Below are 25,827 nucleotides of genomic sequence, written 5' to 3'. Positions count from 1 at the left end.
CACGGATTCCACGAACTCCAGCAATACCATAACACTGCAGCTTACATTTCAGAGAGTAGTTTGGAAGCTGAGTGGTGCAGAGTGAGTGATCTGACACCCTTACTGGTCCCTGCAACAAGTGATCACTGCACCTGCTCCCTCTGGGGAGCAGAGGGGAGGCGGGCATGCGGCAGGACGAAATAGTTAGGCGCACAGGGACAAGGTAGTGGGTTGTACATCAAATAAAGCTTCTGGAAAGGTGTTCCAACAGGAAGTAGTGACTGTAATACAATTGCATTGGTGGAAATTCCAGCTGATGATGATGTTGTTCCCATGAATCAGAGTATGGTTTTGAAGCCATCCATACTTGTTTGCTCGGACTTGTCCTCAAGCCAGTTGCTGGTCTTGATATCTCGAGTGATGACAAGAAGGGAACTGTTGAAAAGATACTGTGTCCCAAAGAATACAGAAGCATCTAGCTACTCGATGCAGACCTGTATGAAATCGGTACGAAAAGATGGTCCACCACTTCCATCAGAGAATAAGAGTGCAAAAGTGGGTGTGAAGCAGCAGATGCTAGTATACCTTTGATCCTTCCTTCTTTCGGTTCACTGACAAAACATAATAGGACAGGTAACTTTGGGGAATGTTTCAGAACGGACACACTGGTTGTTAATTTAAGTAAAAACAGCAATATTAAGGGTGTGCACAAACTGCAGATGGAAATGCACGCTTATGTTCATAACAATGTGATCAGTAAACCAAGTCAGGCTGTGTTTACTCAGTGTGTGTTACCTGATGAGGGGGCTTTACCAGGCAGTGCCTTTACTTCAAAACTACCCTAACCATAATACAGGTTATTGGAACGCCGCTGGAGATGTGCCTGAAGTTATGCTAGGGGTCTCGGATATAGGTGTGTCTCCGGTTACCTATCTGACTCCTCCATGAGGGAAAAAAAATGACAACTCAATCTTGCAAGAGAAGGGAACTCAAAGGATGCGATTGACACCAGTATACCTTCGATCCTTCCACCTATAGATTTAAGGTCAAAACATAATGGGTCCAGTAACTTTGGGGTAGGGTCTGGGACCGACACATTAAGGATGTGATCAAGTGCAGGTGGATGTGCATGCAGACGTTCATAGCAAAGAGATCAGCAAACCGAGTCAGTTTGTGTGTACTCAGTGTTACCTGGTGAGGGTGCTTTACAAGACAAGGCATTGATCCAAAACTACCCTAGTCATAATGCATGCTGTCAGAATCCTGCTTTTTCCATCAATGGAGATGTGTCTGAAATTAAGCTTGGTGATTTGGACATAGGAGTGTCTCGGGCTACCTTTCTGAGCCCTAAATATGGATAAATAAATGAAAACTTAATCTTGGATAATTTGGAAAGATAAGGAGACGCAAAGGGTGTGATTGATATGCCTCTATGTTCAAGTAATCTGAAGTTAAGGGAACTTGACTGGTCCTCGTAATGAATCAGTAGAATCAACTGAACCTATTGAAAACTCCCAATTAAGTTAACGTGGAGCCAGATAAAGTTAGGAGATTCTCTCTTCCTTATGTAATCAACCTATCTTCTACTAAGGAGGTCGGTGATATGGAATCAAACACAGTCCCTGAAATCAGAACTACTGCTAGATAGTGCCCCTGTAGCTCAAGTAAATCATTTCAAGAGAGGTTTTGTTTTAAATAATACAAGTTGGATGACTTCTATGAGTAAAATATTGGAATTGGTTGTCCATTTAGTGTCCAAATTAGAGAAGGACACAGAACATAATGTGGGCACTAATTTAATGATATTACAATTCTTATCGGATGTAAGGTTAAAGGACCAGAAGTACAAGTGTAAGGAAAGCATGGTCCCTTTAACATACACAGAAGAGGCACTGGAGTTTAGCATGCCTAGTGTCAAGACGGCAATTAAACTGGACTGTCACAAGCTAACTCAAAGGGACACAGCAGAAGTATTATTCCCCAAGGATGTCCTTATGGGAAAGCGGCGGGGCCTGCAAATACAGTTGACGTCACTGGCTTACAACTCGCTCTCACTGAAATTAAATTATTGAGTTCAGTGGATGACCCAGGAGCAGGTAGGGTTGAGGTAGAATGTGAAGGAGAGGAAGACAAGATAAACAAAGTGTTTCTGCTGTTTCAGAAGAAATAAAAGCAGGCTATGACCCTCATAAATATGAAAACTAGGAAAGTGCGGAAACACAGAATTACAAAAAAGGAAAAAGGGTTTTAAAGCTTGCGTGTGGCTGTAAGTGGTTCTTCAGGGCGGGGGGACAGCTGACATTACCTGATTTGGCTATGTCTAAGGAGTTAAGTGAGATATTAGTAAAGGCGCATACTGACCCCACATTGTCAACTGGTATGGATGTAGTTATACTGTATCTAGAGGCAGCAAGTCCAGTAACAGCTCAAAAATGTATACAGTTATGAGGTCTGTCACAAAGTCACTCAGATAGGTAATCGACATGTAATCAAATATAATGTCGCAAATTGGGTTCTATAGTTGGTCGATATTTTTGCAGATCATATCCTTGAAGAGTGCCTAAACAGAGTTAGGATATTCTCTCTTTTCAAAACAATACCTCAGTGTCTAAGATAGTGTATTAGGTCATAGCTTTGGTTTTATTCCCAAAGGCAGCTGATGCAGCAGCATGCTGGCCACATGTTGTGATTCATTTTCACTTTAAAATTGAGGCAGAAGGAGTTCTTAATTCAGTTAACGACCTATGTCGAACAGGCTATAATATCTATGAGAAATTATACTTTCCTTCAAGTACAGTCAATAATTATTGGGATTCTGAAAGTAACCGGTTTAGTTCCCAATGTAAGCCGATTGTTGCACAGCCCATCAACACTAAATCACATTGGTTAGGGGAGCTATTCGGCTAGATATGAGAGAGAGGATTGTCAAAACAAAATCAGTGAATGGAAGACAAATATATACAAAATCTGACAAACAGCTTAACAATTATGAGTAGGACTGGCACTGGGTGGCAGGAGCAACCCTTCTACAAAATGTGGCCATAAGACCTTTTTTTCCAGAGATCCTGATGAAGGTGATGCTTTGTTCCTGTCATGGAACATAGCTGGTTTGAAAATAAATTTGAATTCACTGTGGTCTATTTTGGAAGAGAAAGACTTGTTGCTTATTACCCTGCATGAAACCAGGGAAATAACAAACATATTCTGAAAGATTATTCAGTCTTTAGTGTGGCCGCTTTCAAGGGAAAATGTGGATGCCCTGCAGGGGGATTAGCATTTTTGGTCTCAGTAAAACATATTATACAGGTGCAAATAATTTTTTGTGAGTCTCAGGAGTTTTTAACTATTACAATTTGGGCTTGAAAATTAATAAGGGTGAGAAATGCTTCTATAGACTTTATTACAGGGAGTGCAGAATTATTAGGCAAGTTGTATTTTTGAGGATTAATTTTATTATTGAACAACAACCATGTTCTCAATGAACCCAAAAAACTCATTAATATCAAAACTGAATATTTTTGGAAGTAGGTTTTAGTTTGTTTTTAGTTTTAGCTATGTTAGGGGGATATCTGTGTGTGCAGGTGACTATCACTGTGCATAATTATTAGGCAACTTAACAAAAAAAAATATATACCCATTTCAATTATTTATCATTACCAGTGAAACCAATATAACATCTCAACATTCACAAATATACATTTCTGACATTCAAAAACAAAACAAAAACAAATCAGTGACCAATATAGCCACCTTTCTTTGCAAGGACACTCAAAAGCCTGCCATCCATGGATTCTGTCAGTGTTTTGATCTGTTCACCATCAACATTGCGTGCAGCAGCAACCACAGCCTCCCAGACACTGTTCAGAGAGGTGTACTGTTTTCCCTCCTTGTAAATCTCACATTTGATGATGGACCACAGGTTCTCAATGGGGTTCAGATCAGGTGAACAAGGAGGCCATGTCATTAGATTTCCTTCTTTTATACCCTTTCTTGCCAGCCACGCTGTGGAGTACTTGGACGCGTGTGATGGAGCATTGTCCTGCATGAAAATCATGTTTTTCTTGAAGGATGCAGACTTCTTCCTGTACCACTGCTTGAAGAAGGTGTCTTCCAGGAACTGGCAGTAGGACTGGGAGTTGAGCTTGACTCCATCCTCAACCCGAAAAGGCCCCACAAGCTCATCTTTGATGATACCAGCCCAAACCAGTACTCCACCTCCACCTTGCTGGCGTCTGAGTAAGACTGGAGCTCTCTGCCCTTTACCAATTCAGCCACGGGCCCATCCATCTGGCCCATCAAGACTCACTCTCATTTCATCAGTCCATAAAACCTTAGAAAAATCAGTCTTGAGATATTTCTTGGCCCAGTCTTGACGTTTCAGCTTGTGTGTCTTGTTCAGTGGTGGTCGTCTTTCAGCCTTTCTTACCTTGGCCATATCTCTGAGTATTGCACACCTTGTGCTTTTGGGCACTCCAGTGATGTTGCAGCTCTGAAATATGGCCAAACTGGTGGCAAGTGGCATCGTGGCGGCTGCACGCTTGACTTTTCTCAGTTCATGGGCAGTTATTTTGCGCCTTGGTTTTTCCACACGCTTCTTGCGACCCTGTTGACTATTTTGAATGAAACGCTTGATTGTTCGATGATCACGCTTCAGAAGCTTTGCAATTTTAAGAGTGCTGCATCCCTCTGCAAGATATCTCACTATTTTTGACTTTTCTGAGCCTGTCAAGTCCTTCTTTTGACCCATTTTGCCAAAGGAAAGGAAGTTGCCTAATAATTATGCACACCTGATATAGGGTGTTGATGTCATTAGACCACACCCCTTCTCATTACAGAGATGCACATCACCTAATATGCTTAATTGGTAGTAGGCTTTCGAGCCTATACAGCTTGGAGTAAGACAACATGCATAAAGAGGATGATGTGGTCAAAATACTCATTTGCCTAATAATTCTGCACTCCCTGTATAGTTAATTGCTATTTCTCACAACAGAAGTACCTAGATAGACAGCTAAAAGACCTAATATCACTGATTGAAATATTCAGTTTGAAATTTCCAATAATCTCAATTTTATTGATAGGAGATTTTAATGCAAATATTTTAAGTTAAGTATCAGCTGAAGATTTACAGGCACAGAAGGATAATGCATTAGGAATCCCTTGCCAGGTCTTTGCTCAGATAGCAGGGGATTAAAAAGGTAGTACATTAGTGACTATACTGGACAGTTTAAATATGGACATTATTAACTGGAGGTGTAAAAGTGATCTGCCAGAATAACTATGTTTGGAAATCTTCAAGTCTAATTGATTATGCTATAATTTCTTTGGAAGAGTTTAAATTAGTGAAAGATTTCAAAATAGGGAGTCTTTAGGCAGTGATCACAAACCTGTATCTCACTTTACACAGTTCAGTATATTCAAGACATTGTTGGCAGAATAGTTTGCCAGTTTGTGAGGAACATAAGTGTAAGGTAATATGATTGGTAAAATTGAAACAAAAGACTGTGGATGAGATCAATATCATCTTGAGATAATGGGTCAGTGTAAGGAAATGCCTCCTTGGCATGGTTACCCCCTGACTTTTTGCCTTTGCTGGTGCTATGTTTTGAATTGAAAGTGTGCTGAGGCCTGCTAACCAGGCCCCAGCACCAGTGTTCTTTCCCTAACCTGTACTTTTGATTCCACAATTGGCACACCCTGGCATCCAGATAAGTCCCTTGTAACTGGTACCTCTGGTACCAAGGGCCCTGATGCCAGGGAAGGTCTCTAAGGGCTGCAGCATGTATTATGCCACCCTAGAGACCCCTCACTCAGCACAGACACACTGCTTACCAGCTTGTGTGTGCTAGTCAGAACAAAATGAGTAAGTCGACATGGCACTCCCCTCAGGGTGCCATGCCAACCTCTCACTGCCTATGCAGTATAGGTAAGACACCCCTCTAGCAGGCCTTACAGCCCTAAGGCAAGGTGCACTATACCATAGGTGAGGGTACCAGTGCATGAGCACTGTGCCCCTACAGTGTCTAAGCAAAACCTTAGACATTGTAAGTGCAGGGTAGCCATAAGAGTATATGGTCTGGGAGTCTGTTTTACACGAACTCCACAGCACCATAATGGCTACACTGAAAACTGGGAAGTTTGGTATCAAACTTCTCAGCACAATAAATGCACACTGATGCCAGTGTACATTTTATTGTAAAATACACCACAGAGGGCACCTTAGAGGTGCCCCCTGAAACTTAACCGACTATCTGTGTAGGCTGACTGGTTCCAGCAGCCTGCCACACTAGAGACATGTTGCTGGCCCCATGGGGAGAGTGCCTTTGTCACTCTGAGGCCAGTAACAAAGCCTGCACTGGGTGGAGATGCTAACACCTCCCCCAGGCAGGAGCTGTAACACCTGGCGGTGAGCCTTAAAGGCTCACCCCTTTGTCACAGCACCGCTGGACACTCCAGCTAGTGGAGTTGCCCGCCCCCTCCGGCCCCGGCCCCCACTTTTGGCGGCAAGGCCGGAGAAAATAATGAGAATAACAAGGAGGAGTCACTGGCCAGTCAGGACAGCCCCTAAGGTGTCCTGAGCTGAGGTGACTCTAACTTTTAGAAATCCTCCATCTTGCAGATGGAGGATTCCCCCAATAGGATTAGGGATGTGACCCCCTCCCCTTGGGAGGAGGCACAAAGAGGGTGTACCCACCCTCAGGGCTAGTAGCCATTGGCTACTAACCCCCCCAGACCTAAACACGCCCTTAAATTTAGTATTTAAGGGCTCTCCCTGAACCTAGAAATTAGATTCCTGCAACTACAAGAAGAAGGACTGCCGAGCTGACAAACCCCTGCAGAGGAAGAACAGAAGACACCAACTGCCTTGGCCCCAGACTTATCGGCCTGTCTCCTGCCTTCCAAAGAAACCTGCTCCAGCGACGCTTTCCAAGGGACCAGCGACCTCTGAATCCTCTGAGGACTGCCCTGCTTCGAAAAAGACAAGAAACTCCAGAGGACAGCGGCACTGCTCCAAAAGAACTGCAACTTTGTTACAAGGAGCAGATTTAAAGACCCCTGCAACTCCCCGCAGGAAGCGTGAGACTTGCAACACTGCACCCGGCGACCCCGACTCGACTGGTGGAGAACAACCAACTCAGGGAGGATCCTCCGGCGACTCTACGACTGTGAGTAACCAAAGTTGTCCCCCCCCTGAGCCCCCACAGCGACGCCTGCAGAGGGAATCCCCAGGCTCCCCCTGACCGCGACTGTCCGAACTCCATTTCCCGACGGCTGGAAAAGACCCTGCACCCGCGTCCCCCAGCCCCTAAAGAAACGGAACTTCTGTGCAGGAGTGACCCCCAGGAGGCCCTCTCCCTTGCCCAGGTGGTGGCTACCCCGAGGAGCCCCCCCCTTGCCTGCCTGCATCGCTGAAGAGACCCCTTGGTCTCCCATTGAAACCTGAAGGAAACCCGACGCGTGTTTGCACACTGCCCCCGGCCGCCCCCGCGCTGCTGAGGGTGTACTTTCTGTGCTACTTTGTGTCCCCCCCGGTGCCCTACAAAACCCCCCTGGTCTGCCCTCCGAAGACGCGGGTACTTACCTGCTGGCAGACTGGAACCGGGGCACCCCCTTCTCTCCATTATAGCCTATGCGTTTTGGGCACCTCTTTGACCTTTGCACCTGACCGGCCCTGAGCTGCTGGTGTGATAACTTTGGGGTTGCCCTGAACCCCCAACGGTGGGCTACCTTGGACCAAAAACTGAAACCTGTAAGTGCCTTACTTACCTGTTCAAACTAACAATACCTAACCTCCCCCAGGAACTGTGAAAATTGCAGTGTGTCCACTTTTAAAACAGCTGATTGTGTTTTATGTAAAAAGTATACATGCTAAAGTAATGATTCAAAGTTCCTAGAGTACTTACCTGCAATACCTTTCAAAAGAGCTATTACATGTAAAATTTGAACCTGTGGTTCTTAAAATAAACTAAGAAAATATATTTTTCTATAACAAAACCTATTGGCTGGATTTGTCTCTGAGTGTGTGTACCTCATTTATTGTCTATGTGTATGTACAACAAGTGCTTAACACTACTCCTTGGATAAGCCTACTGCTCGACCACACTACCACAAAATAGAGCATTAGTATTATCTCTTTTTACCACTATTTTACCTCTAAGGGGAACCCTTGGACTCTGCATGCTATTCCTTACTTTGGAATAGCACATACAGAGCCAACTTCCTACATTGGTGGATCAGCGGTGGGGTACAAGACTTTGCATTTGCTGGACTACTCAGCCAATACCTGATCACACGACAAATTCCAAAATTGTCATTAGAAATTGATTTTTGCAATTTGAAAAGTTTTCTAAATTCTTTAAAGTCCTGCTAGGGCCTTGTGTTAGTCCCTGTTAGCATTTCTTTTAGAGTTTAAAAGTTTGTAAAAGTTTGAATTAGATTCTAGAACTAGTTTTAGATTCTTAAAAACATTCCAACTTTTAGAAAAATAATGTCTAGTACAGAGATGAATGTGGTGGAACTCGACACCACACCTTACCTCCATCTCCAGGTGAAAGAGCTAAGGTCACTCTGTAACATAAGAAAAATAACAATGGGCTCCAGACCTACCAAAGTACAGCTCCAGGAGCTGTTGGCAGAGTATGATAGAGCCAACCCCTCTGTGGATAACACAGAGGAGGATGATAGTGAACTGGAGGAAGAATCCCCTCCACCAGTCCTATCTAGGGAGAACAGGGCTTCTCAAGCCCTGACTCCAAAAATAATAGTCAGAGATGCTGGCTCCCTCACAGGAGGGTCCAGCCTCTCTGAAATCACTGAAGATAACTCCAGTGAAGAGGACATCCAGTTAGCCAGGATGGCCAAAAGATTGGCTTTGGAAAAACAGATCCTAGCCATAGAAAGGGAAAGACAAGAGATGGGCCTAGGACCCATCAATGGTGGCAGCAACATAACTAGGGTCAGAGATTCTCCTGACATGTTGAAAATCCCCAAAGGGATTGTAACTAAATATGAAGATGGTGATGACATCACCAAATGGTTCACAGCTTTTGAGAGGGCTTGTGAAACCAGAAAAGTGAACAAATCTCACTGGGGTGCTCTCCTTTGGGAAATGTTCACAGGAAAGTGTAGGGATAGACTTCTCACACTCTCTAAAAAAGATGCAGAATCTTATGACCTCATGAAGGGTACCCTGATTGAGGGCTTTGGATTCTCCACTGAGGAGTATAGGATTAGATTCAGGGGGGCTCAAAAATCCTCGAGCCAGACCTGGGTTGACTTTGTAGACTACTCAGTAAAAACACTAGATGGTTGGATTCAAGGCAATGGTGTAAATGATTATGATGGGCTGTACAATTTATTTGTGAAAGAACACCTATTAAGTAATTGTTTCAATGATAAACTGCATCAGCATCTGGTGGACCTAGGACCAATTTCTCCCCAAGAATTGGGAAAGAAGGCGGACCATTGGGTCAAGACTAGGGTGTCCAAAACTTCCACAGGGGGTGACCAAAAGAAAGGGGTCACAAAACCTCCCCAGGGGAAAGGTGGTGAGACAGCCAAAAACAAAGATAGTAAAGAGTCTTCTACAGGCGCCCAAAAACCTGCACAGGAGGGTGGGCCCAGAGCCTCTTCACAAAACAATTCTGGGTACAAGGGTAAAAACTTTGATCCCAAAAAGGCCTGGTGTCGTAACTGTGGTCAGTCTGGACTCCAAACTGGAGACAAGGCCTGTCCCAAGAAAGATACCACTTCTAACTCCCATCCAGCTAAAACTGGAATGGCCAGTCTCCAAGTGGGATCAACAGTGTGCCCAGAGCAAATCAGGTGTCACACTGAAGCTACATTAGTCTCTGAGGGTGGGGTGGATTTAGCCACACTGGCTGCCTGGCCCCCTAACATGCAAAAATACAGGCAGCAGCTCTTAATTAATGGGACAAGTGTAGAGGGCCTGAGGGATACAGGTGCCAGTGTCACCATGGTGACAGAGAAACTGGTTTCCCCTGGCCAATACCTGACTGGACAAACCTATCCAGTCACCAATGCTGACAATCAGACTAAAGTACATCCCATGGCAATGGTAACTTTAGAGTGGGGAGGGGTGAATGGCCTGAAACACGTGGTGGTCTCCTCAAATATCCCAGTAGACTGTTTGCTTGGAAACGACCTGGAGTCCTCAGCATGGGCTGAGGTAGAACTGAAAACCCATGCAGCCATGCTGGGTATCCCTGAACTGGTATGTGTCAAGACTAGGGCACAGTGCAAGGCACAGGGTGAAAAAGTAGAGCTGGAGTCTGGAAAAATGGCCCAGCCTACCAAGAGGAAAGGAAAGTCAGCTGGGAAACCAGCTGCAACACAACACCAAAAAGAGAACCTCTCTTCTCAGGAAGAAGTTCTGCCCTCTGAGGGAACTGAGCCTATGGAGCTGGAACCTTATCAGGTTGAGCTCTTGGGCCCAGGGGGACCCTCAAGGGAAGAGTTGTGTAAGGGACAAGAAACCTGTCCCTCTCTTGAAGGCCTTAGGCAGCAAGCTGCTGAAGAGTCCAAAGGCAAGAAAAATGGAACACATAGGGTCTATTGGGAAGATGGACTCCTGTACACTGAGGCAAGAGATCCCAAACCTGGTGCCACTAGGAGAGTGGTAGTGCCTCAGAGTTTCAGAGAGTTTATCCTGACCTTAGCCCATGATATTCCCCTTGCTGGGCATTTGGGACAAACCAAGACGTGGGAGAGGTTAGTCAACCACTTCTACTGGCCCAATATGTCCCAGAAGGTTAAGGAGTTTTGCCTCTCCTGCCCCACCTGTCAAGCCAGTGGTAAGACAGGTGGGCACCCAAAGGCCCCCCTCATTCCACTTCCAGTGGTGGGGGTCCCCTTTGAAAGAGTGGGTGTGGACATAGTTGGTCCACTAGAACCTCCCACAGCCTCAGGAAATATGTATATCCAGTAGTAGTGGATCATGCTACTAGGTATCCTGAAGCTATTCCCCTTAGGTCGACTACTGCCCCTGCAGTAGCCAAGGCCCTCATTGGTATCTTTACCAGAGTGGGCTTCCCTAAGGAGGTGGTGTCTGACAGAGTTACCAACTTCATGTCAGCATACCTAAAACACATGTGGAATGAGTGTGGAGTGACTTATAAGTTCACTACACCATATCATCCACAAACTAATGGCCTTGTTGAGAGATTCAACAAGACATTAAAGGGCATGATCATGGGGCTCCCAGAAAAACTCAAAAGGAGATGGGATGTCCTCCTGCCATGTCTGCTTTTCGCTTACAGAGAGGTGCCTCAGAAGGGAGTAGGATTCTCACCCTTTGAACTTCTGTTTGGCCACCCTGTAAGGGGACCACTTGCTCTTGTAAAAGAAGGCTGGGAGAGACCTCTTCATGAGCCTAAACAAGACATAGTGGACTATGTACTTGGCCTTCGCTCAAGGATGGCAGAGTACATGGAAAAGGCAAGTAAAAACCTTGAGGCCAGCCAACAACTCCAGAAGTTGTGGTATGGCCAAAAGGCTGCACTGGTTGAATTTCAACCAGGGCAGAAAGTCTGGGTTCTGGAGCCTGTGGCTCCCAGGGCACTCCAGGACAAGTGGAGTGGCCCTTACCCAGTACTAGAAAGGAAGAGTCAGGTCACCTACCTGGTGGACCTGGGCACAAGCAGGAGCCCCAAGAGGGTGATCCATGTGAACCGCCTTAAGCTCTTCCATGACAGGGCTGATGTAAATCTGTTGATGGTAACAGATGAGGACCAGGAAGCTGAGAGTGAACCTCTCCCTGATCTCCTCTCATCAGACCCTAAAGATGGCTCAGTGGATGGAGTGATCTACTCAGACACCCTCTCTAGCCAACAGCAGTCTGACTGTAGGAAGGTCCTGCAGCAGTTTGCTGAACTCTTTTCCCTAACCCCTGGTCAGACACACCTGTGTACCCATGATGTGGACACAGGAGACAGCATGCCTGTCAAAAACAAAATATTTAGACAGTCTGACCAAGTTAAGGAAAGCATCAAGGTGGAAGTCCACAAGATGCTGGAATTGGGAGTAATTGAGTACTCTGATAGCCCCTGGGCTAGCCCAGTGGTCTTAGTCCCCAAACCTCACACCAAAGAAGGAAAGAGAGAGATGAGGTTTTGTGTGGACTACAGAGGTCTCAACTCTGTCACCAAGACAGATGCTCATCCCATTCCTAGAGCTGATGAGCTCATAGACAAATTAGGGGCTGCCAAATTCTTAAGTACCTTTGACTTAACAGCAGGGTACTGGCAAATCAAAATGGCCCCTGGAGCAAAAGAAAAGACAGCATTCTCCACACCTGATGGGCATTATCAGTTCACTGTTATGCCCTTTGGTTTAAAGAATGCCCCTGCCACCTTCCAAAGGTTGGTGAATCAAGTTCTTGCTGGGTTGGAATCCTTTAGTGCAGCTTATCTTGATGATATTGCTGTCTTCAGCTCCACCTGGCAGGATCACCTGGTCCACCTGAAGAAGGTTTTGAAGGCTCTGCAATCTGCAGGCCTCTCTATCAAGGCATCCAAATGCCAGATAGGGCAGGGAACTGTGGTTTACTTGGGACACCTTGTAGGTGGAGGCCAAGTTCAGCCACTCCAGCCTAAGATCCAGACTATTCTAGACTGGGCAGCTCCAAAAACCCAGACTCAAGTCAGGGCATTCTTTGGCTTGACTGGGTACTATAGGAGGTTTGTGAAGGGATATGGATCCATTGTGACAGCCCTCACAGAACTCACCTCCAAGAAAATGCCCAAGAAAGTAAACTGGACTGTAGAATGCCAACAGGCCTTTGACACCCTGAAGCAAGCTATGTGCACAGCACCAGTTTTAAAAGCTCCAGATTACTCCAAGCAATTCATTGTGCAAACAGATGCCTCTGAACATGGGATAGGGGCAGTTTTGTCCCAAACAAATGATGATGGCCTTGACCAGCCTGTTGCTTTCATTAGCAGGAGGTTACTCCCCAGGGAGCAGCGTTGGAGTGCCATTGAGAGGGAGGCCTTTGCTGTGGTTTGGTCCCTGAAGAAGCTGAGACCATACCTCTTTGGTACTCACTTCCTAGTTCAGACTGACCACAGACCTCTCAGATAGCTGATGCAAATGAAAGGTGAAAATCCAAAACTGTTGAGGTGGTCCATCTCCCTACAGGGAATGGACTTTATAGTGGAACACAGACCTGGGACTGCCCATGCCAATGCAGATGGCCTTTCCAGGTTCTTCCACTTAGACAATGAAGACTCTCTTGGGAAAGGTTAGTCTCATCCTCTTTCGTTTGGGGGGGGGTTGTGTAAGGAAATGCCTCCTTGGCATGGTTACCCCCTGACTTTTTGCCTTTGCTGGTGCTATGTTTTGAATTGAAAGTGTGCTGAGGCCTGCTAACCAGGCCCCAGCACCAGTGTTCTTTCCCTAACCTGTACTTTTGATTCCACAATTGGCACACCCTGGCATCCAGATAAGTCCCTTGTAACTGGTACCTCTGGTACCAAGGGCCCTGATGCCAGGGAAGGTCTCTAAGGGCTGCAGCATGTATTATGCCACCCTAGAGACCCCTCACTCAGCACAGACACACTGCTTACCAGCTTGTGTGTGCTAGTCAGAACAAAATGAGTAAGTCGACATGGCACTCCCCTCAGGGTGCCATGCCAACCTCTCACTGCCTATGCAGTATAGGTAAGACACCCCTCTAGCAGGCCTTACAGCCCTAAGGCAAGGTGCACTATACCATAGGTGAGGGTACCAGTGCATGAGCACTGTGCCCCTACAGTGTCTAAGCAAAACCTTAGACATTGTAAGTGCAGGGTAGCCATAAGAGTAAATGGTCTGGGAGTCTGTTTTACACGAACTCCACAGCACCATAATGGCTACACTGAAAACTGGGAAGTTTGGTATCAAACTTCTCAGCACAATAAATGCACACTGATGCCAGTGTACATTTTATTGTAAAATACACCACAGAGGGCACCTTAGAGGTGCCCCCTGAAACTTAACCGACTATCTGTGTAGGCTGACTGGTTCCAGCAGCCTGCCACACTAGAGACATGTTGCTGGCCCCATGGGGAGAGTGCCTTTGTCACTCTGAGGCCAGTAACAAAGCCTGCACTGGGTGGAGATGCTAACACCTCCCCCAGGCAGGAGCTGTAACACCTGGCGGTGAGCCTCAAAGGCTCTCCCCTTTGTCACAGCACCGCAGGACACTCCAGCTAGTGGAGTTGCCCGCCCCCTCCGGCCCCCACTTTTGGCGGCAAAGCCGGAGAAAATAATGAGAATAACAAGGAGGAGTCACTGGCCAGTCAGGACAGCCCCTAAGGTGTCCTGAGCTGAGGTGACTCTAACTTTTAGAAATCCTCCATCTTGCAGATGGAGGATTCCCCCAATAGGATTAGGGATGTGACCCCCTCCCCTTGGGAGGAGGCACAAAGAGGGTGTACCCACCCTCAGGGCTAGTAGCCATTGGCTACTAACCCCCCAGACCTAAACACGCCCTTAAATTTAGTATTTAAGGGCTCTCCCTGAACCTAGAAATTAGATTTCTGCAACTACAAGAAGAAGGACTGCCGAGCGGACAAACCCCTGCAGAGGAAGAACAGAAGACACCAACTGCCTTGGCCCCAGACTTATCGGCCTGTCTCCTGCCTTCCAAAGAAACCTGCTCCAGCGACGCTTTCCAAGGGACCAGCGACCTCTGAATCCTCTGAGGACTGCCCTGCTTCGAAAAAGACAAGAAACTCCCGAGGACAGCGGCACTGCTCCAAAAGAACTGCAACTTTGTTACAAGGAGCAGATTTAAAGACCCCTGCAACTCCCCGCAAGAAGCGTGAGACTTGCAACACTGCACCCGGCGACCCCGACTCGACTGGTGGAGAACAACCAACTCAGGGAGGACCCTCCGGCGACTCTACGACTGTGAGTAACCAAAGTTGTCCCCCCCTGAGCCCCCACAGCGACGCCTGCAGAGGGAATCCCCAGGCTCCCCCTGACCGCGACTGTCCGAACTCCATTTCCCGACGGCTGGAAAAGACCCTGCACCCGCAGCCCCCAGCCCCTAAAGAAACGGAACTTCTGTGCAGGAGTGACCCCCAGGAGGCCCTCTCCCTTGCCCAGGTGGTGGCTACCCCGAGGAGCCCCCCCCTTGCCTGCCTGCATCGCTGAAGAGACCCCTTGGTCTCCCATTGAAACCTGAAGGAAACCCGACGCATGTTTGCACACTGCACCCGGCCGCCCCCGCGCTGCTGAGGGTGTACTTTCTGTGCTACTTTGTGTCCCTCCCGGTGCCCTACAAAACCCCCCTGGTCTGCCCTCCGAAGACACGGGTACTTACCTGCTGGCAGACTGGAACCGGGGCACCCCCTTCTCTCCATTATAGCCTATGCGTTTTGGGCACCTCTTTGACCTTTGCACCTGACCGGCCCTGAGCTGCTGGTGTGATAACTTTGGGGTTGCCCTGAACCCCCAACGGTGGGCTACCTTGGACCAAAAACTGAAACCTGTAAGTGCCTTACTTACCTGTTGAAACTAACAATAACTTACCTCCCCCAGGAACTGTGAAAATTGCACTGTGTCCACTTTTAAAACAGCTGATTGTGTTTTATGTAAAAAGTATACATGCTAAAGTAATGATTCAAAGTTCCTAGAGTACTTACCTGCAATACCTTTCAAAAGAGCTATTACATGTAAAATTTGAACCTGTGGTTCTTAAAATAAACTAAGAAAAGATATTTTTCTATAACAAAACCTATTGGCTGGATTTGCCTCTGAGTGTGTGTACCTCATTTATTGTCTATGTGTATGTACAACAAGTGCTTAACACTACTCCTTGGATAAGCCTACTGCTCGACCACACTACCACAAAATAGAGCATTAGTATTATCTCTTTTTACCACTACTTTACCTCTAAGGGAAACCCTTGGACTCTGTGCATGCTATTCCTTACTTTGGAATAGCACATACAGAGCCAACTTCCTACAGTCAGCTTACAGCTACAAGATATTTTTGAAAGAATCTGACAAATTGATATTCTCTTTTACAGACACTACATCAATGGCCCTTACTAATGGATGTGGTTGTAAGGGCAAACTATTTTTTCTTAAGGAGTGGGCAAAGTGTGGGATAAATAAGAAGATGCAAAAGGCCTATAAAGGGGGTTATGCCAATACAGAGGCCCTAATCAAACAATACAGGAAGGAATATAGACCAAAAATAATTGCTGAAGGGAAAAAGATGCTGCTTGGACATGGGTAATAACAGCTCTCCATACATGGAGAACTAAAGGGTTTTGGGATTCAGTAGTTAACTCTTTAGGAACGTTGCATAAAGTAGTGGCTACCCTTGTTACTGAAGAAGTGTGGGTTAAATATATTACCAAGTTATATCAAAAGAGAAATGCTACGCAGAAATGACAAAGTGTTTGATAAAGCAAAGGAGGGACATAATTGTTCCGTAGCAGTACCTCTTAATTCCCACATTAAGAAGTGTTGAGGAGATAATAAATACGTTGAAAAGCTAAAGGGGCAGATGGGATATCACCGGATATAATAAAGCTTAATCCTAGTTTGTGGGCACATGTACTGACTCCGGTATATTTAGCAATAATAAGTGGATATGATATTCCAGAATCGTGGAAAGGAAGTATAAGCGTTCCACTCTATAAAAAGAGGCTCCTGGAGTCCACTAAGAGTTATTGAATGATTACTCTGTTGAACATCCCACGCATGATTTTTGCTAAACACCTTTTACACATACTGGAGGAATGGGAAATAGAGGAGAGTGTGCTCAACAAGGTACACATGGATTTCCTCAATGGTCACTCTTGCAGTGGACGCACTGATAGCCTTAAGCAAGGTTCACTCTTTTCCTCTGAAAATGGATGCAGAGACTATTTCCTCACTGTATTATGCAGATCATACAGTTGTATTAGATTTTACCCCAGTAGGACTTCAAAGACAACTAGATACTTTTGCAGAACACTGCAGCAAGAATGAGTTGATAGTAAATGGCTGTAAAGCAAACGTAGTGCTTTTTTCCAAGAGAATCATATAGAATTTAAATCTAAAATGGTGGCTGAATGGTGCTCAATTAGAAGTTGTTATGGGATACAAATACCGAGGCCCCCTCTTTAAATACGATTTCAACTTTAAAACACATATAGACATATAGAAGCCAAGAGTGCAATCGTATGCAGGTGTATTGTTTAAAATTGATTCTATACTGAATGGCTGTGATGCCTGCAGAAAGATACTAACCACTTCAGAATAATATAAATGAATATTTGGAAAAGATGGTTAAGTCTCTTGAGAAGTACAGTGAATAGTGTGCTGAGTTTGGAGGTGGCCTTGACGAATTTAGTATATAGTGTTAGCAAAGGATTCCTAAATGTTGGGCCTGCCTGGGGTTCGTTAAGGCAGTTGAATAACGACTACTTACAGCTCACTACGACAGCACCATGGTAGTAAATTTAAAGAACATTAAGGACATTCTCAGGCTTACGCCTTCTTTTGATAGGCAGTGTATACCAGCGGCCAACGAAAGAATGTATTAAAGTGAGTAGCCAAGGGCAAATCCAGACACTGTGATTTAGAGGATGTGGGTACAAGAAATAAGTTGTCACATTTACTAATTACTGATTATGGTGGTGTAATATTAAGAGTCCTATAGTTAGAAAGTGGGCACTGATGGTCAGGCTTGGCCAGGTGTCTGCCTTAATAAATTGGATGATCCCTAGTCATTTAAGAATGGATACATTGTTGGGTCATTTTTGCAATCTCTTTCTGTTAACCCTGGATCATCTAATTGTTTTTTGTAGAACTTTTGTATCGGAAAAGAAAAGTCTACTACTCCCCATTTTAAGAGTTTTAAAGGTTGGAGATGTTTGCAACCTTTTAAATTTTATCTTAAAATGTAAAACTATTATTTTATTGGATAGAAACATTTTTAGAAACTGTATTTAAGCAGCTAGAAAAATGGTCTCCGCCATTTTTTAGAAGCGGTATTTTTAATTTTATATTGATTGTATACTTTTTTGACCACATTTTATGTACCAAAGAATGGCCATAGAAGGTTGTTAGACTAATGAAAAATGTATTGCCATGTTAGTGTTTTACTGAATTGTTTTTATATGTGGGTATTGTGCTACTATAGAAAGGTAATATATGAATTATATAGTGTGTTTTGTGTTTTGTTTGTGTTGTCTTGTCTGCACAATATCAAACAAATAAACTGAAATTTAAAACCGAGGAGTCTCAACTGTGGCATATTTAAACTCAGGCTTTCCAAGGCATATAGGCTTGGCACACTGAATCAGTGGTTAATATTACTTTATTTTTATTAGAATATGTGGCTTAAAAAAAAAGAACAATTTAAACATGCAGGCACTTAACTGGGCAACCATATGCTTGCAATAAAAAATCACTAATATGGACTTTTCCCGAGTGATGTTTTTAACAACTATTTCAGTTGTGCCATGTACTGTATTATTAATTGTGAATGAGACTATAAAATCCCACCACTTAACCAAGCACTCAAATTGCAGGGAACCTCAATGTTAGAATGTAAATAAAACACTGCATAGCAGCAACTTAAAAAAGTAGACCTGCCACCTAACTTGGCATCTGAAGTGCAGCAAAAATAAACAAGCATTTGCAATGTAATGGGTATTGCATTTGCTTGAGTTAGACCTATTGGTATTGTAAATTTAGGACTGGACTTTTCTTGCCACACACATTGGTCAACCCTGCCTCATAACTTGGTCTTTTCCTGCCACATAATTCCAGTGGCCCTGCATATAACTAAAGCACTTCCATTTACTGTCTTACTTTGTCTGCAGCCAAAAATGAAAATGTTGCCATTTAGCATCCTAATTTAAATATGCCATGTTGATTCTAATAGAATAACACTTTCACCACCCCTCCATCAGAGTTGCTGGCTGGCTAACACAGTTCTTCAACAAAAGACACAAGACAGCCATGTAGTAACGAGAGAATTAAACTAGAAGGGTCACCCAAATATATCATGAGTGTTCAAACAGTCATAGTTTAATCAGGATGTTAAGTTGGCCTGAATCATGGTCATAATTGCAATAAGGAGAGATTAATAAAACATATACAATTATCATATAAACCCAATTAAAAACCTTTATCAGAAATAAACTTTTGGCATTAGACTGTAATGCTAAGAACAGCCCCTAGAGGAAACCACAATGAATATAGCATTTGTAAGAAACATGGTCATGTAACTATATAGTTAGCCCCTAGAGGACATAACCACATGAAAAGAAAATGACCAAAAGTAAAGTAGTGTAACCATATATTTAGGCCCTAGAGGGCATGGTGCATTACACATTTTTAGGGCTAGCATGCCTACTGCAATGATATTACAAACAAGACTCTTAAAACAAAAATTGCTCTTAGCTGTAAAACAAATGTAACAGCCATGAGAGAGGTTGAAAAGACACTGAATGGTGGGGGGTGTTATTATTTTGGGATCTCCACTAACATAGTGTGGGGACACATGTATGATCTAGACAGAAAGAGCATGTTCTGGTGATTGTTTTGAAGGTGGGCACATTGTCCTAGGGCCACCACAGGCTGAGTTAGAATGTTTTTTAAAAGAATGCCCTGCAGCCATTTTGGCTTCAAGCATTGGCAAAGCCAATAGGTCTCATCTATACAATATCTTTTAGGTTTGTCAATGTTGTTTTACTCATGTTGCACAGCAGTGCGGCCCCCGTGCAACATAACTGAAAGTAAAGAAAGAAAAAGCGATATGACACAGCCAGCGTGTCATAGCGCTTTTATTTTCCTTAGTTTAACCATGCTGCTCTGCGGCCACGGCTAAAAGAATATTGACAAAGCCAAAAAGCTCTTGCATATGTTAGAGTCAATTGGCTTTATAAATGTTTTTTTTGTGGATGAGAGGGGGCAAGCAACAACGCGGCAGGGTGCTGCAGTGTTAGTTAAAAAAAAATACCCTTTAAATATTTTTCTCTCACTGCCGAACACTGGGCCAGTTTTCCATCATGTTAAAGAGCAGAGACCCGGTTACAATGGGGGTTGCCAATTTCACACTTTAATGCACGATCTACACCCTTGCTGACTACATGTCACTAGTCCTGCTTTTGCCAGTAATTGTGTCAGTGCGATTGACTGAATTGAATTAGTCTAATATTCTCCTATCCAGAATGAATCAATTGTTATAGTACATAGCAAGACTGCAAGACTGTTACACCTGGGGCACAGATTCATCTGGTCACCCTAAACATTTGTATAGTGTTATCATTACTGTACCAGTATAGCACTTTCTCAGTGTAGGGGCAGTGCACAAGTTTGGCAAACATAATTAATTTGTATGACCTTAGCCCATGTCCATGGTTCCTGAGCAACAAAGAGGTCACTAAATATGAAGAGCACGGTAAAATTGGGGAGCATACTAAAAATAGCGTTCAGTTTTCTTAAATATCAGCAATAAAAGCATACTAACAAACAAAACAAAATCAAGCAGTCCACACCAAATGAACACCGACAGTTCCACAGCAACTACGACAACTACAGAGCAAGGGACAATCATGATGCATTTTTTTTGTCGAGCGTAAGGGATCCGAAAATAAGGTTCCAGCAACTTAAGGGTTAAAGGGCTGACAACCCGGAAGAGTGCGATCTCACCGACGGATTGGACGAGAGAAACAACAGGCTGATTCCCTCGGCGCATAAAAAGATCTAGCACTGTATGTCTATTTTGTAAAAAAATAGACATCACTATGCTCTTGAAAAAAAAAGCAGACTATGCAGTCCGCCAGGCTATTTTAAAATTTATTAAAATTGCCTTCAGGGAACTGAGTCTACGAAAGATTGTTGTTTACAGCACTTCCCTCGGCTCTTGCATTTTACCTGCTTTCAATGTAAAAACTGCCTTCTTATAAGCTTTAACAGCATGGTGAAGTTGTGGACTGGAAGCCATGGGACTTCGAGCAACATGTTTGCTGCTGCATATCTGTATACCACATCATTTTGGAAATTCCCACATGATCTGTGGACATAGTGTTTTAAACGTGCCCAACTTTGATTAGAGTTTGTCTCCGTGGAGCATGTGTTCTGTGGCATGTGCAAAGTAAACTCTGTAGAAAACAAGCGTCCAAAGTGACATTTCCACTGGCAGAACAAAATAGTACCTGAATCGCGTCTGAAGCAGCAGACGTGCACTGATTAAATTAAGTCAATCTGTGCAGGGTCTGTGCTCCACAGCAATAGGCTCAAGTGACATTTCGGCAACCATGGATGGCTCCTTCGCTTTGAGTAATTGCTCAAAGTCTGTGCACAGTGTTCACATCCACCTAAAACAGTTCCTTTCTATTCAGTGACAAAAGCTGGTTTAAAGTGTTCCTTTTTAGTGTGTTTATTTTTTGGGTCGAGCCTACAAGTGCATGCGCTAAAGCATGCACTCTCGCTCACGAGATGCTGTTGTGTTCAGTAAGGGTCTTGGAACCCCCCTGCCGCTCAACATTTGTTCTGCCTCACTCTTCTGTGAAGCCGTCTGAATTTGCCAGGTTTGCCATTTAGGGGTCACCAGAAGTCGCAGCTGCGACCCCTAGCTTTATCCTTGCGACCCCTGGCACTGCCTTTGCCACCCCTGGCCTCAGGGGTGGCAAATTCAGCGGAAGGCACACAAGGGCAGCTCCACTTTCCTTGTTTTTTGTCAATTCTTTATTACACCAACCGTGAATAATTCTTATTATTCACAGTTAGTGTACTAAAGAATGAATTACAATTTGGTGGATTAATGCCCTCCCTAGGAGTCGAGGTAAGTATAAAATGATTTTAAATGTTTGGTGTGTGTGTGTGTGTGTGTGGGAGAGAATGTATTTATGTGAGAGCGATGGTGTGTATGTGTAAGCATACGTGTGTGGGTGATAGTAAAGGTTAAATGGCGTGTGATGTCACCTTCGCTACCCCTGACATTCTGGTGAATTGACGTTCATGGAGCCAAGGGACACTTTGCCTCTGCTGTATGCCGTGATGTGCGCAAAAAAAATGTGAACAGCGATTTAACAGTACAATGGATGTAGCCTCCTTTTGTACGTATAGTGTGTATGTGTTTTTTGGGGAAAAACAGCCATCTGGTGAAACACCTAAAGCTATCGCAAAATTCACGCCTAAAAAATGAGTATTCTGTTCACTTGTACCACAAGACTCCAGCTTAAGGTAAAGTGGGTTTCTGTTTCTATTGAGTTGTGATAGTGACAAAGCACTGGCATGAAAGTATACATAATTTGTAATAACTTTGTGGTTGAAATACAAAACGTATTCACTCTAAGAACTTTTTATATTTGGTTGCCAGGTCTTTGGTGTCTCTGACGGAATCTGTGATTTTTACATACAGTCTACGTATCCAGTCTTGGTTAACATCACGTAAACGAAATTGATAGTGACAGCTATCTAATAACTCCACAAACTGTTTCTGCATCACCTCTCCATAGCTAGTTTCCTTGTAGAGAACAGCAAAAATATCAGAATATGTAACAAAGTATTATCTGTTTTCTTTAGAGCTGAGTTTATTCTAAAACTCGCAGCACTGGAGGAGAAGTGGCATAATGTAATTTGCGAGGTCCAGCAAAGGAAACGACTTGTGGATGGCCTTGTGAGACAGTGGCAACACTACACCATTTCCCTGCAAGAGCTTGAAAAATGCATTGCTGCAACAAACAGCTTTGTGTCTAGTGTGAAACATCAGGGATGTTACAGTCTTTCCCAGACGGAAAGGCTGATTCATGATATCAAGGTGAGTATAGTACAGTGTCCTTTTAAACAGCATGCATGTTCAGACTATCAACATTTTTCAGTTCGAGTTGTTTTGGTTCTTTCTGTTCGAAGTAGAGTTGTTCTCGCAGACACTTGAGAATTTTAAAATGAAATTGCCCGTTTGGACGTTTGACGTTTTTAATCAAAGGGATAATTTTTTTTCAAAATGTGAAGTGCTGTGCACCACGATAATGCGTCAAGGAAAATATTATATTGTTAGGTGCTTTTATAATGAGACCCCATTCGCTTCATTTGTGAGGGATTTCTCTCCAGAAAAATATTGCTATTATACGCACAGCAAAAGCAACTTCTTTGTACGTCCTTTGGCCATTGGTGGCTTATGAACTCCTGAGGTGTAAATGGCCTCCTCAAATTGTACCTACCTCCCCTAACGTTCTTTTAGGTGGATTTGGGTGGGGTGGTGTAGGTCCCCTACAAAGAAATGTTTGGAAAAAAGAGGGTTAACTGGCGCATTTTGTAGAGATTCTCGAGGTTCACTAATGACATATTAAAATAATTATTGTGTACCTGAAAAGTTCTAACCCCCCAATGCATTTTAGGACTCATGCTTCCCAAGAAGAGTTTTAAAAATTGGTGCTAAAACAAGCGATTTTCAACATAAAGCCCCCTAAAATTTGACTAAGAAGATCTATATGTATTAGAGCAAGGTCAGAAAATCTGGTTGTACAAAGTCACATGACCTGTCGTTTAGTAACATAAATATAGTTTCATTCTTCACTTTATATTCAATCCCTTCCAATCAGATTCTCAGGACTCTACTGTGTTTGAAATTGTACATGGAAGACCAGTGAACAAGTCAAATGGTATATAAATCTCACACTCACATAGCAAAGTTCGCAATAAGATGTGGACGGGACACAACCGACTCACTGGGCAGAGCGATTGCATCAACGGTGGCCCTTAGATGCCACTCCTGGTTGAGGACTTCTGGCTTTTTGGGGATGTCGAAGCCAACCTTTTGGACATGCTCTTTGATGGCACCTGTCTCTTCAGAGACAAAGCTGATTCAGCGCTCGAGTGCTTCAAGGATTCTTGTGCTACGGCCAGGTCCTTGGGTCTTGTGGATGCCCCACACCCCCCACAGTCTGCTTTTTGCCCCTTTCGTGGCTACGGAAGGGGCGTTCCACCACATCTGTTCCCCTCCAGCCAGCCTGCCATGCATGGTGCACAGCGGCTGCTTGTGATGAGACATGGGATCCACCGTCCCCGTGGATCGGGGAGCCAGCAGTCCAGCCACTCCACTACCCCACCTTCTGCAGCTGCCTCCAAACCTTCCTAGTCTGACGATTCCCCACCATGGACCGGGTCAGAGGCAGGATTCACCATCAGTTGCTCCCCTGCAGTCAGTCATGTCAGACAGGTGGATTTTGCAGATAGTCCAAAAGGGCTACTCCCTCCCTCCCCTTTGAGACTGTCCCTCCATCCATGCCACCCTCCTACAATCAGATGACGGAGGATCACTCGTCACTTCTCCGTGAGAAGGTTACTGCTCTCTCTCGGCCAAGAAGCCATAGAGGGGGTCCCTGTGCCAGAAGTAGGTCATGGTTGTTATTCCTGTTACTTTCTGATACCCAAAAAGGACAAGGGCTTCCACCCTGCCATGCATGGTGCACAGCGGCTGCTTGTGATGAGACATGGGATCCACCATCCCCGTGGATCGGGGAGCCAGCAGTCCAGCCACTCCACTACCCCACCTTCTGCAGCTGCCTCCAAACCTTCCTAGTCTGACGATTCCCCACCATGGACCGGGTCAGAGGCAGGATTCACCATCAGTTGCTCCCCTGCAGTCAGTCATGTCAGACAGGTGGATTTTGCAGATAGTCCAAAAGGGCTACTCCCTCCCTCCCCTTCGAGACTGTCCCTCCATCCATGCCACCCTCCTACAATCAGATGACGGAGGATCACTCGTCACTTCTCCGTGAGAAGGTTACTGCTCTCTCTCGGCCAAGAAGCCATAGAGGGGGTCCCTGTGCCAGAAGTAGGTCATGGTTGTTATTCCTGTTACTTTCTGATACCCAAAAAGGACAAGGGCTTCCACTCTAGCCTAGAATTTCAGTCCCTCAATCTCTTCCTCAAAAAGGAGCAGTTCAAAAGGCTCACCCTGGCTCAGGTTTTGTCTGCCCTGGACCCAAAAGACTGGATGGTAGTGTTAGACTTGCAGGAGGTTTATTTCCACATTTCTGTGCTGCCTGCCACAGACGTTGCTTGCGGTTCACTGTAGGCCACAAGCACTCTTAGCTCACCGTGCTCCCCTTTGGCATTACCAGCACCCCTTGGATGTTCACCAAGGTGATGGCAGTGGTCGCAGTTCATCTGCGCAGATCAGGGGTCTCATTCTTCCCCTATCTCGAGAACTGGCTGGTGCACAGACAGGTCTAATGACCACCCTTTCTTGGCATTCTATTGTTTCTACTTTTATTGGCCCAGCAGGGTTCTGCTTTGGACACTCTCAAAGGTTATTTGTCTGCAATATCTGCTTTCTTACAGCTGCCTGATCAGTAGTCTTTGTTTAAATCTCCTATTGCACATAGATTCCTTAAAGGCCTTACTCATATGTTTCCTCCATCCCCATTCATTATGCCCCAATGGGATCTGTATTTGGTTTTGACATTTCTGATATACACTCCTTTCAAGCCTTTCCACAATTGTCCTCTCAGGCTTCTCACTTTGATAACAGCCTTCCTGGTGGCCATGTCATCTGTCCACAGGGTGAGTGAGCTGCAGCCATTGTCATCTAAGTCGCCTTACCATCTATGCTGTGGTGCTTCACACTAGGGCCTCCTTTCCGCCAAGGGTGCTCATGCCTTCCATTTAGGCCAGTCCATCACCTTACCTACTTTTTACGCACCCTCACATCCTTCTAAGAAAGAGGAGAGACTCCGTCACTTGGACCCATAAAGAGCGTTGGGATTCTACCCTGATCGTACTAAAGAGTTCCAGGTGGATGATCAACTATTTGTGGGTTATTGGGTATGAAGAAAGGTGGGGCAGTTCAGAAGAGAACCATTTCCATATGGGTTGTACTCTGCAT

General features: G+C 44.7%; 1 protein-coding gene across 9 annotated transcripts in view; it reads left to right on the top strand.

Moving 5' to 3' along the window:
• The window catches only part of SYNE2 (spectrin repeat containing nuclear envelope protein 2), a 1,823,309-nt gene that overhangs the window by 1,538,350 nt on the left and 259,132 nt on the right, over nucleotides 1–25,827 (top strand). For all 9 annotated transcript variants that reach the window (XM_069207355.1, XM_069207357.1, XM_069207362.1 and 6 more), the window contains one exon: nucleotides 22,521–22,755. In XM_069207355.1, coding sequence (XP_069063456.1) covers nucleotides 22,521–22,755 — 235 coding nt within the window. The remainder of the gene's footprint in view (nucleotides 1–22,520; nucleotides 22,756–25,827) is intronic.

The sequence above is a fragment of the Pleurodeles waltl genome, chromosome 9 (assembly GCF_031143425.1).
Source record: "Pleurodeles waltl isolate 20211129_DDA chromosome 9, aPleWal1.hap1.20221129, whole genome shotgun sequence".
NCBI classification, from domain to species: Eukaryota; Metazoa; Chordata; class Amphibia; order Caudata; family Salamandridae; genus Pleurodeles; species Pleurodeles waltl.
Note: the sequence above shows the minus strand (reverse complement) of the source record. Positions and strands in the feature narration are given on the sequence as shown.